General features: G+C 46.4%; 1 protein-coding gene across 5 annotated transcripts in view; it reads right to left on the bottom strand.

The window, feature by feature from the left end:
* Window positions 1-11,851, bottom strand: part of HGSNAT (heparan-alpha-glucosaminide N-acetyltransferase) — a 61,464-nt gene extending 49,613 nt beyond the window's left edge. The window contains exons 1-2 of one of the 5 annotated variants that reach the window (XM_030817220.1): window positions 11,621-11,851; window positions 5,939-6,054 (exon numbers count right to left, since the gene is read on the bottom strand). In XM_030817220.1, the coding sequence (XP_030673080.1) occupies window positions 5,939-6,054; window positions 11,621-11,822 (318 nt within the window). In that variant the 5' untranslated portion in view covers window positions 11,823-11,851. Of the gene's footprint in view, window positions 1-5,938; window positions 6,055-8,385; window positions 8,406-11,620 lie in introns of those variants that run through there. The other 4 variants (XM_030817217.1, XM_030817215.1, XM_030817219.1 and 1 more) reach the window with 4 other exon arrangements.
* Between the last annotated feature and the right edge of the window lie 2,274 nt (window positions 11,852-14,125).

Genomic DNA, 14,125 nt, shown 5'->3' with positions numbered 1-14,125 from the left:
AAGCTAGTCAAGCATGGTTGTCGGGGGAGACAATATTAAATCAGCTTAACAATAACCCACAATACTCGGACCAATTTGGGCCGTCTTTTGATCCTCTGACTCATTTACTTTTTCATATGAATTTTGAAATTATTTATGTAGACTATATAACGAATTCTATTTACATATTAATAGCAATTGTGTTAAATATATTAATTAACTTGGGAAACACTGATATTTTTCCTGTTTAGTCTTGATATCAATGGTTACTGGCTATCTCTCCATTTAACCTATATTTTTCTCATTAAAATGTATCATTTTCAGCCAGACCTGTGGTTCACACCTGTAATTTTAGCACTTTGGGAGGCCGAGGCAGGAGAATCACTTGAGGCCAGGAGTTCCAAACCAGTCTGAGCAACATAGCAAGGCCTTGTCTCCACAAAAGATTTTTAAATAAAAATTAGCTGGGTTTCATGGTCCATGCCTATAGTCCTAGCTACTTGAGAGGCTGAAGCAGAAGGATTTCTTGAGCCCAGGAGTTTGAGAGTGCAGTGACTCATGATCACACACCACTGCACTCCAACCTGGGCAACAGAGCAAGACCCTGCCTCAAAAATAAAAAATCATTTCTCAGCTTGTTCTTACTTCGATTCTGCTATCATTTTCTACCTTATGTATTTATTAATATTATTGCTTCTTTTTTTGTTTGGATGATTACACTGTTTGCTTTCAAAAACCTTGAGATCCCTTCTGAATAGCTTTGCATTTCCTCTTTTCTTTCTTGAGATGGACTCTCGCTCTGTCACCCAGGCTGGAGTGCAGTGGCGTGCTCTCAGCTCACTATAACCTCCCCCTTCCAGGTTCAAGTGATTCTCCTGCCTCAGCCTCCCGAGTAACTGGGACTACAAGCACCCACCACCATGCCCAGCTAATTTTTGTATTTTTGGTAGAGACGGGGTTTCACCATGTTGGTCAGGCTGGTCTCAAAACTCCTAACCTTCAAGTGATCTGCCCACCTAGGCCTCCCGAAGTGCTGGGATGAACCACTGCATCCAGCCTCCCTTTTTCTTTCTGATTAACATAAATACCAACCTCCAATGCTACAGGGAGGGGTGAACTGTAGCTTTGCCACCTAACAGCTAGGTAACCCAGAAAAATGTCACTTTATTTCTCTTAATTTCAGTATCTCCAGCAAATCCTCTCTCCTGGATAGAATCTCTCTACTCGAGTGTTGTAAGTTAAATGAGACACACCTAAAACACTGAACAAGTCCTCAGGAAACAGTAGCTGCAATTTCTATTACCATCATCTTTATTATTATGAACATTTACATGCATTTTTTTCATAGGAATTGCTTTGGCCTGATCTAAAGACTTTCTACGAAATGCTCGTATTTATATTATAACCCTTATTATATTAGTTTGTTTCTTTGTTGTGCAGAAGTATGAGGTAGAATACATAATCCCTGCTTTTTTAAATTTATTCAGTCTCTTTTGACTTAACATATGATGAGTGTTTTGTGAAACAAATATATACAGGAATTTTTGAATTTATCTACTTTTTCCATTTAATTTCTGCCACACGTTACTAATGTCTATTGCCAGCAACACTGACACGTGGAGAGGTCTCACTCTGCTTCAGCTTACAGACACTCAGTCACAAAACACTCCCAAGGAGCTCAGGGGCAGGTTCCGTTATTTTTCCAGCTTCACAGGGGAAGAGAAGCAGACAGAAGGCGAGAACCATACTCAAAGTAACACAAGTGACAGAGGTGGGATTCAAACCAGACACTCGGACTGCAGAATCCAAGCTCTTAACCACCTCACTCCCTGACATTATTCGGCTCAGTTCACCAGCTCTACGATGAAACCTTCAAAATGTTTGCCCTGATAAGAGTATCTTATCATTTGTCTCTACTATGACTTTGCTTTGTATTATTAGCTGCTACCATTGTTTTCGATGTACTTTGGGGACCCACATAAATTTGGTGCCTTTTCATTTAGGGTGTTCATATTTTAGCATTAGTATTTACTGTTTATGCAAATGCTTAACTAGCCCCTTTTATTCTAATATCTACTTCATCAAAAAGTACAAGTTTTCATTGTATTCTTTATGAGTGCAATAATATATTTTAGTTTTTAATACTTTATTTACTAAGGTATGTATGTATAGCTCTTCTCTTTCCAAAAGCAATTTTAAATACTCACAATATCTTCTCTTTTTCATGTATTTTCCACATTGTATAGTCTTGTTTTTTTTTTTGGTTTTGTTTTGTTTTGAAAGAGATGAGGACTTTGTTGCCCCAGCTGGTCTCAAACTCCTACCTCAAGCGATCCTCTCGCCTTGGCCTCCCAAAGTGCTGGGATTACAGGTGTGAACTACCTCGCATGGCTCAGTCTTCTTTTTTTAGTAATATTTTAAAGATACAGAAACATTAACTGTTTACCATACTGAGAACATCTTACTTACAAAAAACTAAATGTTGGCCATCCGCAGTGGCTCACGTCGGTAATGCCAGCACTCTGGGAGGCTGAGGTGGGCGGATCACAAGGTCAGGAGTTCAGGACCAGCCTGGCCAAAATGGTGAAACCCTGTCTCTACTAAAAATACAAAATTACCGGGCACGGTGGTGGGCGCCTGTAGTCCCAGCTACTCGGGAGGCTGAGGCAGGAGAATTGCTTGAACCCAGGAGGTGGAGCTTGCGATGAGCCGAGATCGTGCCACTGCACTCCAGCCTGGGTGACAGAGCAAGACTCCGTCTTAAAAAAAATAAATAAATAAAATAAAAGGTCTTTCTACTTTAAGGAAGTGAGATAAAGAAGGAAACACAACAGGAAATTCTTCAACTCAGCTAGTAACTGATCTCTTAGGCATACCTTCACCTTAAATATCTTAAAGATACCCTTCCATCAGCCCCAGATTTTTATTATCTGGCTTACTAAATGTAGGAAGTTATTATAATTTGCATGTTTTGCATACTTGTGTCTCCTATAACCTACATCTGCTTAATTTTTTTTTTTTTTTTTTTGAGACCGAGTCTTGCTCTGTCGCCCAGGCTGGAGTACAGTGGCACGATCTCGGCTCACTGCAAACTCCGCCTCCCTGGTTCACGCCATTCTCCTGCCTCAGCCTCCTGAGTAGCTGGGACTACAGGCGCCCGCCACCACGCCCGGCTAACTTTTTGTATTTGTTTAGTAGAGACGGGGTTTCACCATGTTAGCCAGGATGGTCTCGATCTCCTGACTTCATGATCCGCCCGCCTCAGCCTCCCAAAGTGCTGGGATTACAGGCGTGAGCCACCGCGCCCGGCCTAAAATTTTAAAAATTATCATTAAAGTTCAAAATTTAAAACAGTTTATGTCTAGACATAATTTTATCAGTCTCTAGTTAATCTTAAAAGAGTCATAAGTGTCTTTCCAGTTTCCAGGCTAAAATCTTTTTTGCAATAATGGGATATTTTCTACTACTATGATTAAATACAAACACTGTGTCACTTCTTCATACATTTTCCTGATGTAATTATCTCCACGCTCTTTTAAGTAAATTGGCAATTTTTTTCTTAAAACAGTCTCATGTAGTTAATTCCTTTATTTATTTATTTATTTATTTATTGAGACAGAGTCTCGCTCTGATGCCCAGGCTGGAGTGCAGTGGCTCGATCTCAGCTCACTGCTACCTCTGCCTCCCAGGGTTAAACGATTCTCCTGCCTCAGCCTCCCAAGTAGCTGGGATTATAGGCACACACCACTGTGCCCAGCTAATTTTTGTATTTTTAGTAGAGACGGGGTTTCACCATGCTGTCCAGGCTGGTCTCGAACTCCTGACCTCATGATATGCCCACTAGGCCACCCAAAGTGCTGCTTATAAGAGTGAGCCACCGTGCACGGCCTGTCTTCCTGTTTTTTCATTTTTTTTTTTTTTTTTTTTCTTCTTGAGACGGAGTTTCACTCTTGTTGCCCGGGTTGGAGTGCAATGGCATGATCTCGGCTCACTGCAACCTCTGCCCCCACCTGAGTTCAAGCGATTCTCCAGCCTCAGCCTCCCAAGTAGCTGGGATTACAGGTACCTGCTACCATGCCCGGTTAATTTTTCGTATTTTTTCGTAGAGATGGGGTTTCACCATGTTGGCCAGGCTGATCTCTAACTCCAGACCTCAGGTAATCCACCCTCCTTGGCCTCCCAAAGTGCTGGGATTACAGGTGTGAGCTACCGTGCCCGGCCTCTTTTTTAATTCTTTAATTTGTCCATGGCATCATTGTTGTATGCCAATGATCCTACTTGTTTTATTCTAATAACGGTCTTACTTGCCCTACACCTAACACCTTGACGACAGTCTTTCTCCCCCCTCAACTTTTCTGTGGATTTTAGACCCTAATTAAGTCTTTTTAGAAGACATTTTGCCCATTCACTGAATTATCTGGTTCCTGTCACTTTTAATTTCAGCTATTGTTGATTATTTTCAAGATTCTTTATGTTCTTTTTGTAGGCCGATAATTTTTTTCTTTTTCTTAAGCTACTTTTTCTTAATATAATAGATTTTTTCTTGTTTCATATTACTTTACAGACCTTTCAGTAGGTTTATTCAAATAGAGAAGGTATCATCTATTGCTCCATCATCTTTTCAGCTGGTGCCCATACTGGAGATTTTAAGTTTGTTTTTTAAAGCATTTATAGTAAACAGTCACTCAATATAAATTAAAATTCAACCTCTGATGGTAGGTATAATGAAGCTCTCAATTTGGCAATAAAAATTTTTTCTTTTTTTTGAGACAGAGTTTCGCTTTTGTTGCCCAGGCTGGAGTACAATGGCGCGATCTCGGCTCACTGCAACCTCCACCTTCCGGGTTCAAGCGATTCTCCTGCCTCAGCCTCCCAAGTAGCTGGGAATACAGTCATGCGCCACCATGCCTGGTAATTTTGTATTTTTAGTAGAGACGGGGTTTCTCCATGTTGGTCAGACTGGTCTCGAACTCCTGACCTCAGGTGATCCCCCTGCCTCGGTCTCCCAAAGTGCTGGGATTACAGGCGTGAGCCACTGTGCCCGGCAAAAATATTTTATCATCTCAATTTTTATTTTAGATTCAGGGGCACATGTGCACGTTTGTTACATGGGTATAGTGCATGATGCTGAAGTTTGGGGCATGAATGATCCTGTCTCCCAGGTGGTGAGCACAGTACCCAGTAGGTAGTTTTTCAGCCCTATAGGTACTACTCGGCTGTAGTACCCAAGTTTTTCAGTACTGCTTGGGTACTGCAGCCCAAATAGTCCCTAGTGTCTCCTGTTCCCACCTTTATGTTCATGAGTACCCAATGCTTCGCTCCACTTAGAAGTGAGAACATGCAGTATTTGGCTTTCTATTCCTGTGTTAATTCACTTAGGATACTGGCTGCCAACCGCATCCATGTTGCTGCAAAGGACATGATTTCATTCTTTTTTTACGGTTGCATAGTAGAGTATTTTATTTTACATGAAAGAATAGCCTTGTCCTTAAAAAGCAACAAGGTCTAGAATAGGAGTAAACCCTTCAGAGAAAATGCATTTGTTATCATCAGGGAGGCAGGCCCTGGAATAACTGCCACTCCCTCAACTTGCACCTCCCTGCTGGCTGCCCACTCTGCTGGCCCCTGGAGAATACCCTGGTGTCTCACTCCTTCCTTCTCTGGTCCAGCAAGAGGGTTATGCACTAGAGAGGAGGAAAATAAAACATAGTCTATCAAGGTTGTTCATCCCTGAGAACTGGTTTTTTAAAGGATGAGTAGATGAAAAGATAAAAATAGATGCTGTGCATTCCTAGGCATCCTCCCCTGACTGTATTTCTTCTGACTCTTTATATAGCTTCTTTGTTTCCTTAGCTACAAAACTGAAATTAACTTGTGAAGGGCTTTAGATATGACAGCATTAAGGATCATATCAAACAAGCCCCAAAGCAAACAGAACTGAGTGTGAACTGATACATACGTGATAACAGCATTCAGATTTCCAGTAGACAGTCAAGTTGGTCCAGAGAAGTTCATTATGGATGAGTAGCAAAGCCTGATCCATCTTCAGCTCTGCATGTCTTTTTTTGTCTAAGTCTGGCAGAAATTAGGAAAAGTTAAAAAAAAAAAAAGGCACCCGAAAGATGTGTTAGAGACAAAGTACATTCGTGTAAACAGTTGCTTCCAGTAGTGCTTCTCAAAAGCCTACACTCTGGGATTTCTGGGGTCTCTCACACATTACTTTGTGTATGCACAGATATATGTGCATGCATGCATGCATGTGCACACACACACATGCACACACACAGGTCTCCTTTTGCACAGATGTCTCTACTACAAAAGAGGATTCAGTCAACACCACTCACATCTAGTGCATCAAAGGATCGTGTAAGGAACTTATATTCATCAAGTGCTAAGATGTGACATGTACTGAATTTAGTAGTTTTCCTATAATAATGACAATCTTATGAGCTAGGTATTTTTCCCACTTTACAAATGAATAAATTAGGCCTCTCAAGAATTAGATAACTGCCTGTGGCCACGGTTTTTCAATGAAATAACTGATATGAACCCAATTTGTATGACTCTAAACTTCAAGCTTTCTCCCCTACCATGTTACTCAGCTGCGATTGCAGCCAGGCAGCTTGTTAGAAATGCAGAACCTGCTTGAGTCAGACAGGTTAGCGAGGCCCAGGGGTGGGGTGCACGTCCCTTGAAAGTTTGAGAAGTGCTGCTTTCTATCACTTTGTTTTGGAGTCTGGAATATCCTAATTTCCATGGCAGATCGGAGAGGGGTAAGCAGACAGTTTTAAGACAAGCCTCAGTCTGAAGGGCAGAGAAACTCACTGCTCCTGGACTGACTCATCACACAGCTCACCAGTTCACTAGATGATGTGCTGAGGATGACAGAAAGATGACGCACATTCTAAAATCATGTGTGCCAATTTGGTAGGAAAAATAAAGTGAACTGCTCTTGTCTAAAAGTCAAAGCAAAGTGGTTCGTTTCAGCCAACTGGGCCATTTATATGATATTATATAAAAGAGAATTTATCCTCTGAGTAAATTTACCCAAAAGAAAAAAATGGGGAACTACTTAATAACACAATGAGGAAGGTAAGAACTCAGTCTCCATTTTGTAATGGGAAAGCTTCCTCTGAGCTCCCTAGTCACTCATTTGAATGGCAGAATCAGGAATTCTTCACGTAGCCAGCTCAATCCCTCTGTCTTTCTTTTTTTTTTTTTAAACGGAGTCTTGCTCTGTCACCCAGGCAGGAGTGCAGTGGCGCGATCTCGGCTCACTGCAACCTCTACCACCCGGGTTCAAGCCATTCTCCTGCCTCAGCCTCCTGAGTAGCTGGGACTACAGGCACGCACCACCAAACCCAGCTAATTTTTGTATTTTTAGTAGTGACGGGGTTTCACCACGTTGGCCAGGATGGTCTCAATCTCTTGACCTCGTGATCTGCCCGCCTCGGCCTCCCAAAGTGCTGGGATTACAGGCATGAGCCACTGTGCCGGGCCTCAATCCCTCATTTTTAAGTTTATCTTAATTTACTTTTATTTAGCTCTCAGTGAAGACAAGCCCTGCAGTATAAAACTCTTAATAATCCACTACACCTTTTTGTCCTCTAGGCCAAAGAAAGCTTTCACAATCATTTTTTCTGTTCTTTGGTCTCCTGGAAAGCTTTCAGTGGAAGCAATGTTTGGGACCTGGAGTATGACATAGCGGGATAAATTCAAGTTAAACTTGAATCTGAACCCCAACCTGCCTCAGTTTCCTCACCAATAAATTAAGGGTCATAAGAGTATGTGCCTCATGAGACCACTGGGAAAGCTAAACTTGACCATCTACAAAGTGGTTGGCACAGAAACAAGTGCTCAACACATACACATTACAGTGATCCAGGTCACATCCAACCAATGCAGAGGCCAACAGAGCCTCTTCAGGATCGGGAACATCCAGTTTAATTTTTTTTTTTTTTTTTTTTTTGAGACAGAGTCTCACTCTGTCTCCCAGGATGGAGTGCAGTGGCAAGATCTCGGCCCACTGCAGCCTCAACCTCCTGAGTTCAAGCAATCCTCCCACCTCAGCCTCCCAAGTAGCTGGGACTATAGGAGCATGCCAGCACATCCAGCTAATTTTTCCTTTTTTGTATTTTTTTGTAGACACAGGGTTTCACCATGTTACCTAGGCTGGTCTCAATCTCCTGGGCTCAAGTGATCTTCCCACCTCAACCTCCCAAAAGTGCTAGGACTACAGGCGTGAGCCAGCACACCGGGCCCAAAAGTAAAATCTTTAACCAAAAACAGGCTTTTGAATAGCTTCTGATATGCATTATGAAATTTCTCTCCAATTCAGTTGTGCTGATTTCTAATGACAGCTGTGATGGTTGAGATCTCCCAGGTAGTACAAAGAACCACACTTACCAAAGAACCACCAGGCCCCAAGAGCCCTATGAAATAGCTCCTGGTGGGCCAGGTGTAGTGGCTCGCGCCTGTAATCCCAGCAGTTTGGGAGGCCAAGGAGGGTGGATCATGAGATCAGGAGATCGAGACCATCCTGGCTAACACGGTGAAACCCCATCTCTACTAAAAAATACAAAAAAAAAAAAAAATTAGTCAGGCGTGATGGTGGGCACCTATAGTCCCAGCTACTCGGGAGGCTGAGTCAGGAGAATGGTGTGAACCTGGGAGGCGGAGCTTGCAGTGACCTGAGTTCACACCACTGCACTCCAGCCTGGGCGACAGAGCAAGACTCTGTCTCAAAAAAAAAAAAAAAGAAAGAAATAGCTCCTGGTGTCTCCATTTTGGGATGAGGCATCTGAGGCCTAAAGAGGTCAAGCAGCTTGCCCAAGGTCACCTATTAGCAGCCAGGATTTAAGCTGAAGTCAGTCTAACTGTGCACCTAACGGCTAACCAGTCTCCTGAGCCTCAACAGATCCCTCCCTATAAGCCCAGCCTGATTAGCCTTTCCATGTTTCCCTCATTTGTTAGCCTGGTGGATGTCCTAATTATTTTAGTTTTGAATTTGTGATTAACAAGTTTGAACATGTTTTCCAAATGTTTACCATCAGTATGTGCCTTTCATATGAATTCTTGAATTATTTATTTATTTAACTACCTTTATTTAATCCCTGACACCTTCTGAAGTATTTGCATAACTTCTCTACATTAAAGACAAAAATATTAAATCCTTCGTCAATTTGTCATCACTGTTTTCAAATAGTTCTTTTTCATTTCCCTTCTTCAGTTTTAATGGCTTCCATTTTCAAATTTCTAGTCACTCTCTGTAGTCTTTTTCCTACACTTGATCATAGCCAAGAGATCATGAAGCCATGAGCTTTTCCTTCGTAATTTCTCCATACATCATCATCCCTTGGTAGATGGAATAAGTACTGTGTGTACTCATGTTTCTCTAACCCTTTGGTCGTGGGCGGAATAAGGTACTTATTTTATACTTAGATTATCCAACATGAATTTTAGGCTGAACGCTCTTCATTGTCATTGTTACTAACTATGCTATTTGGGAATGTGCACTGAATGTCAAAATTACCTGAGGAAGCTCTAAAAAAACTACAAAAGTTACCAATGCCCTGGCCCCATTCCAGACCAATTAAATCAGAATCTCTGCCCAATCGGCATGATTTTTTTAATTTCCCACAAAAAAACAACGAACCTCCCAAAGGAATTCGAGTGTGCAGCCGAAGGTGAAGACCACAGCTAGGGAACCACAGCTAGAGACTGTCAGAGTAACGCCAGCGGATTTTGACACCTTTTTTTTTTACTTTGCATTATTTGAATGTGGTTTTTAAAAATAATAATAAGTCTGTATCACTTACAGACACGACCAGAGGACCCAATTACTAAGCCATCAAATATGACCTCGAAACTGAGCTTGATGTTCAGCTTCAAGAAAAAGCTGTCACCTTCCCACACAGCAGCTGACCTAAGAAATTCCAGGGCAATACCCCCAGACCGTTACAGAGCGTTCTCTCTCCTCTGGTCTACATCGTCTTGGTGGGCAAATTACCAAATAAAGTCACCTTCCAATGGTGCGGGGATAAATGTGCTGCTTGTGTATTACACCTTTATTTCCTTTCCAAATATTTAATTTCTGGTCTAGCTCTCTGCTCGTGAGTTATCTTTGCTGGGCATATTTTTAAAGACACAGTCTACTTTTTTTTTTTTTTTTTTTCAAGTAAATGCTGAGTTTTCAAAAAGAAGGAAGATGATGACGTTTTCAGTAGGAAAGCTGTGCGGCCCAAACATGGGCTCCAGGCGGCAGGGAAAGCTTTGCTGTCCCAACGCGGCTTCCCCTCACTACGTGTGATTACTATTTACAAACCACCTCTGCCTAAAGTAAGTGCCCTTTGATAAGCTAATACTGGTGCTAAAATGCAAAGAGTGTTCGGCGGGATCAGTCCCTGACAAATTGTGATCAGGCAGATTACATAACTTCCCCGGGTCCTTGCAATTTTAAAGGAGGGGCGCGCAGGAGATCCAGGTTGGGTGGATCAAGGAGCACACAGAATGTAATCCTCTGAGCCGCTTTTCCAAAATTCACAACGCCTTTCTCCTCCAGCTCTGCTTGGGGAGGAGCGGTCGTTTGAACTCCATACACAGACACTAAAACTTCGTATTCTGACCAAGAAAAGGGCGCGAGAGGGGAAAGAAAGACAGGTGACTCCCACCGTCCCTCCTACCCAAAGGCGTTTGCGATGCTTGACCGACCCCTCTGGAAGGGGCGTGTGCGAAGGACCTCCTAGGGCCTGGGGCTCCCCGGTGCAGGGGTCTAGATAGAGGCCTGGAATCTGTGTTTGTCACCGTTTTCCCCAGCGAGTTCGGAGAGCAAGCCAGTTGTGCAATCACGGGCTGAGCTGAGCGCCTCTTAAGCCAGCGCACCGGACAAGCGACCGGGGCCGGGGCAAAAGCGCCCAGCTTGGCCCCTCCCAGGCCGCGACCCCGATTCAGCGGCAGCGGCGGCAGCGGCGGCGGCTTCCCAGTCACGCTGGAGGGAAGGAAAACGCGCCGAGGGGAGACGCGCGGAGGGCTCGCCCGGGACCGGGCTGCAGGCCGCGCCCCCACCGCCTTCTCTGCGGTTCCTCATCCGCCGCACATCTACGCAGGTTCAACCCCAGCGCGGGGCGAACGCCCCGGCCTTCCCGCCCGCCGAAGCCAATGGGTCGCACGGCTCCGGCGCCACGTCCTCGGGGACGAGGCCCTCAGGAAGGGACCCTGCTCTAAGTCCCTCCCAACAGTGGACTGGGCGCAGGGGGAGTCCGAGCACCCCAGTCCTCGGCTGGCCCGCCTCCTGGCTGCCAGTGTGTGGGGTGCCGGCGTCCCGATCCCAGGCCTCTATTTAGACGGAAGACGCCAGGACGCAGGCTGCGCTGGGGTGGGCGCCGCCTGGGCGCCCAGGTTCCACTCCGCCGCGGCCCGAACCGCCCCCTCCCCCGCCTCCGCGGGGCCCGGCCGCAGCACCCCGAGGTCCGGCCTCCGGTCTGGGGCGCGGGACCGCGAAGTCGCAGCAACAGCCTGGGCCGTGGGGGAGGTTCCGGCCCGGCCTAGCGCTCGGCGCCGCGCACGGAGGTAGGGGCGGTGCCGCGGAGAGGGGACGCTGCGCTCCGAGCCGGCTGGGCGGCGGTAGGAGGTGTGCACTCACCTCGTGGCGGCGCGGCTTGGGCATCGCGCTCCGCAGAGCCGCTGGGGGCCAGCAGCGCGGCGCTCAGCACGGACGCGGCCAGCAGCAGCGCGGCCAGCGCCCTGCCCGCCCCGCTCATGCCCGCCGCCCGCTCAGCCGCCCCTGCCTGCCCGCCGCGCCGCGCCCTGCGCTGCTCCGCCGCGGACGCCCGCGCGCCCGTCATCGCCCCCTCTGCTGCCGTCACCGCCGCCTGAGTCACCGCGGGAGGCGGAGGCGCCCGGGAGCTGCGGGCGGGGGAACCCAGGGGCTGGGCCGGGCCATGCTAGGCCCTGCCCTGGGGGAGCTGGCCAAGAAAGAAGCCGAGGCTCTGCGCCCCTGCGTTGGGAGTGTTTGTCTTCGGGAAGAGAAACGGCCGGAAGAGAGGCCCCTGCAGGGCAGGAGCCTTCCTTCCCCGCCCCACCTTCCCCAGCCGCATTCTGCCAAACTCCCGCGCCCGCCGGCCACCCTCCGCACGGGTGTCAGAGCCCTCGGTCCCTGTTTTGGAAAACGCCTCAGTAAGCAGGACTGCAGAGTCCCTGCCCCCAAGGCGTTTATTACCCAGAGGGAGAGGCACGACTTAGAAGCCACCAAGCGGCCCCACCTCTTGGAAGAGCCCCCGGCCAGGCTGACGAAGTGGAAGGGAGCAGGCCGAGGAGTGTGCACACCCATTCCTGGCTGTATGCCGGAGACGCTATCGCAGGTATAAGGGACAGGTACAGTAATACCCATAGCAGAGGTGTTTGTAAAATTGCAAAACCTTGTCAACAAGCTGAATGTCCACCAACGAGAGAAAACAAACTGCCCCACAGCAGGGGAGTGCTCTACAGCTTCCCGCATCCACATGGATGAATCTCAAAACACAAGGCTGGGGAAAATGCAAATTGCAGAATGCCTTTGTAGTAACTTATATAAAGCAAAACAATAATGTATGTTGTTTAGGGACATCCATATATGTAATAAAAATACAAAGGCACACATGAAAATGTTGCGGGAGTTTTCCTTAGTTCAGCTAAAGACGGTGGAGGTCCTTGTCACACGCCAGGAAAGATTAGGCTCGCAGACAGTTTGAAGGGTAAGGCAGGGTTTTATTGGGTGTAAAGGAAGAAAAAGGGGAACAGGGACTCAGCAGAGCCAGAGTTCTAGTTGTAGGCTTCCGACCTCACAGATTAAATCCCAGGTTCTACCGAGGAAGAGGAGGGCCGGGCTCCTCCCAGCTGCAAACTGAGGAGCGAACTTATGTGGCTCCGCGCCAGAGCAGTGCACAGGCCAGTTGGAGTTTTACCAGGGAACCCTTCCCATCTGGCTCATTCCCCCTTCTAAAGAAGTCCATCTAACTGCCATTAGGATAAGGATAGGGACAAAAACAGATCTTAACTGCTTCCTGATGATAGGGGGCACTGTTTTGGGAAAATGGCAATCAGATCTCCCTCAGAGGCCTATCTAAGGGTGCCCGGCAGAAGGGGCCATGGTCCAAGGCTCCAGTTGCATGACCGTTTGATGTCCTGAAGGCAAGAAGAGACAAACTGGGTTATTAAACACATATGGCCGGGCACAGTGGCTCACGCCTGTAATCCCAGCACTTTGGGAGGCCAAGGCAGGTGGATCACGAGGTCAAGAGATCAAGACCATCCTAGCCAACATGGTGAAACCCTGTCACTACTAAAAATACAAAAAATTAGCCGAGCGTGGTGGCAGGTGCCTGTAGTCCCAGCTACTTGGGAGGCTGAGGCAGGAGAATCACTTGAATCCGGGAGGCAGAGGTTGCAATGAGCCAAGATTACACCACTGCACTCCAGCCTGGCAGGTCAGGAGTTCGAGACCAGCCTGGCCAACATGGTGAAACCCTGTCTCTACTAAAAATACAAAAATTAGCCAGCAGTGGTGGTGCCTGCCTGTACTCCCAGCTACTTAGGAAGCTGAGGCAGGAGAATCGTTTGAACGGAGGGTGCAGTGAGCCGAGACCACATCACTGCACTCCAGCCTGGGCGACAGAATGAGACCCTGTCTCAAAAAAAAAAAAAAAAGAAAAAGAAAAAGAAACGAGGAGGGATAAGGACAGCTCAAAAATCCTGAGGCTTTTTACCAATTTGTACAGGGAGGGGGGGCCAAAAGTCCGAATGGTAAACAACTTTACCCTTTTGCTGGCATGTTGGGCTTCTGGGTTCCCTTCCCCTGAAACCAATCCTAAGCCAGCCAGTTTAAGGTTTGGGAAATTAACTCCTTCCAGTTTGGCAAATGCATCTGAGGGGAGTTTGGAAAATGCATCTGAGGGGAGTGTCCCATAGTATGGAGACACAATTAGCATTGTAATTGTGAACTGAGGAGGAGAAAAAAAAAAAAGAAGGCATTTTTTCAAAGGAATCCGAAGGGTTCAAGATGCATTTGAAAATGATGCAGACTGAGGATAAATGGCTACCCATATAGAAAGAGGGGAGCAGGCATTCCTGGTTCCGTTCTCTTCCTAGCAGATACCTGGGGTACGTGAGG

Source organism: Nomascus leucogenys, chromosome 8, assembly GCF_006542625.1.
Source record: "Nomascus leucogenys isolate Asia chromosome 8, Asia_NLE_v1, whole genome shotgun sequence".
NCBI lineage: Eukaryota > Metazoa > Chordata > Mammalia > Primates > Hylobatidae > Nomascus > Nomascus leucogenys.
This window is presented reverse-complemented; position numbering and strand designations above follow the sequence as displayed.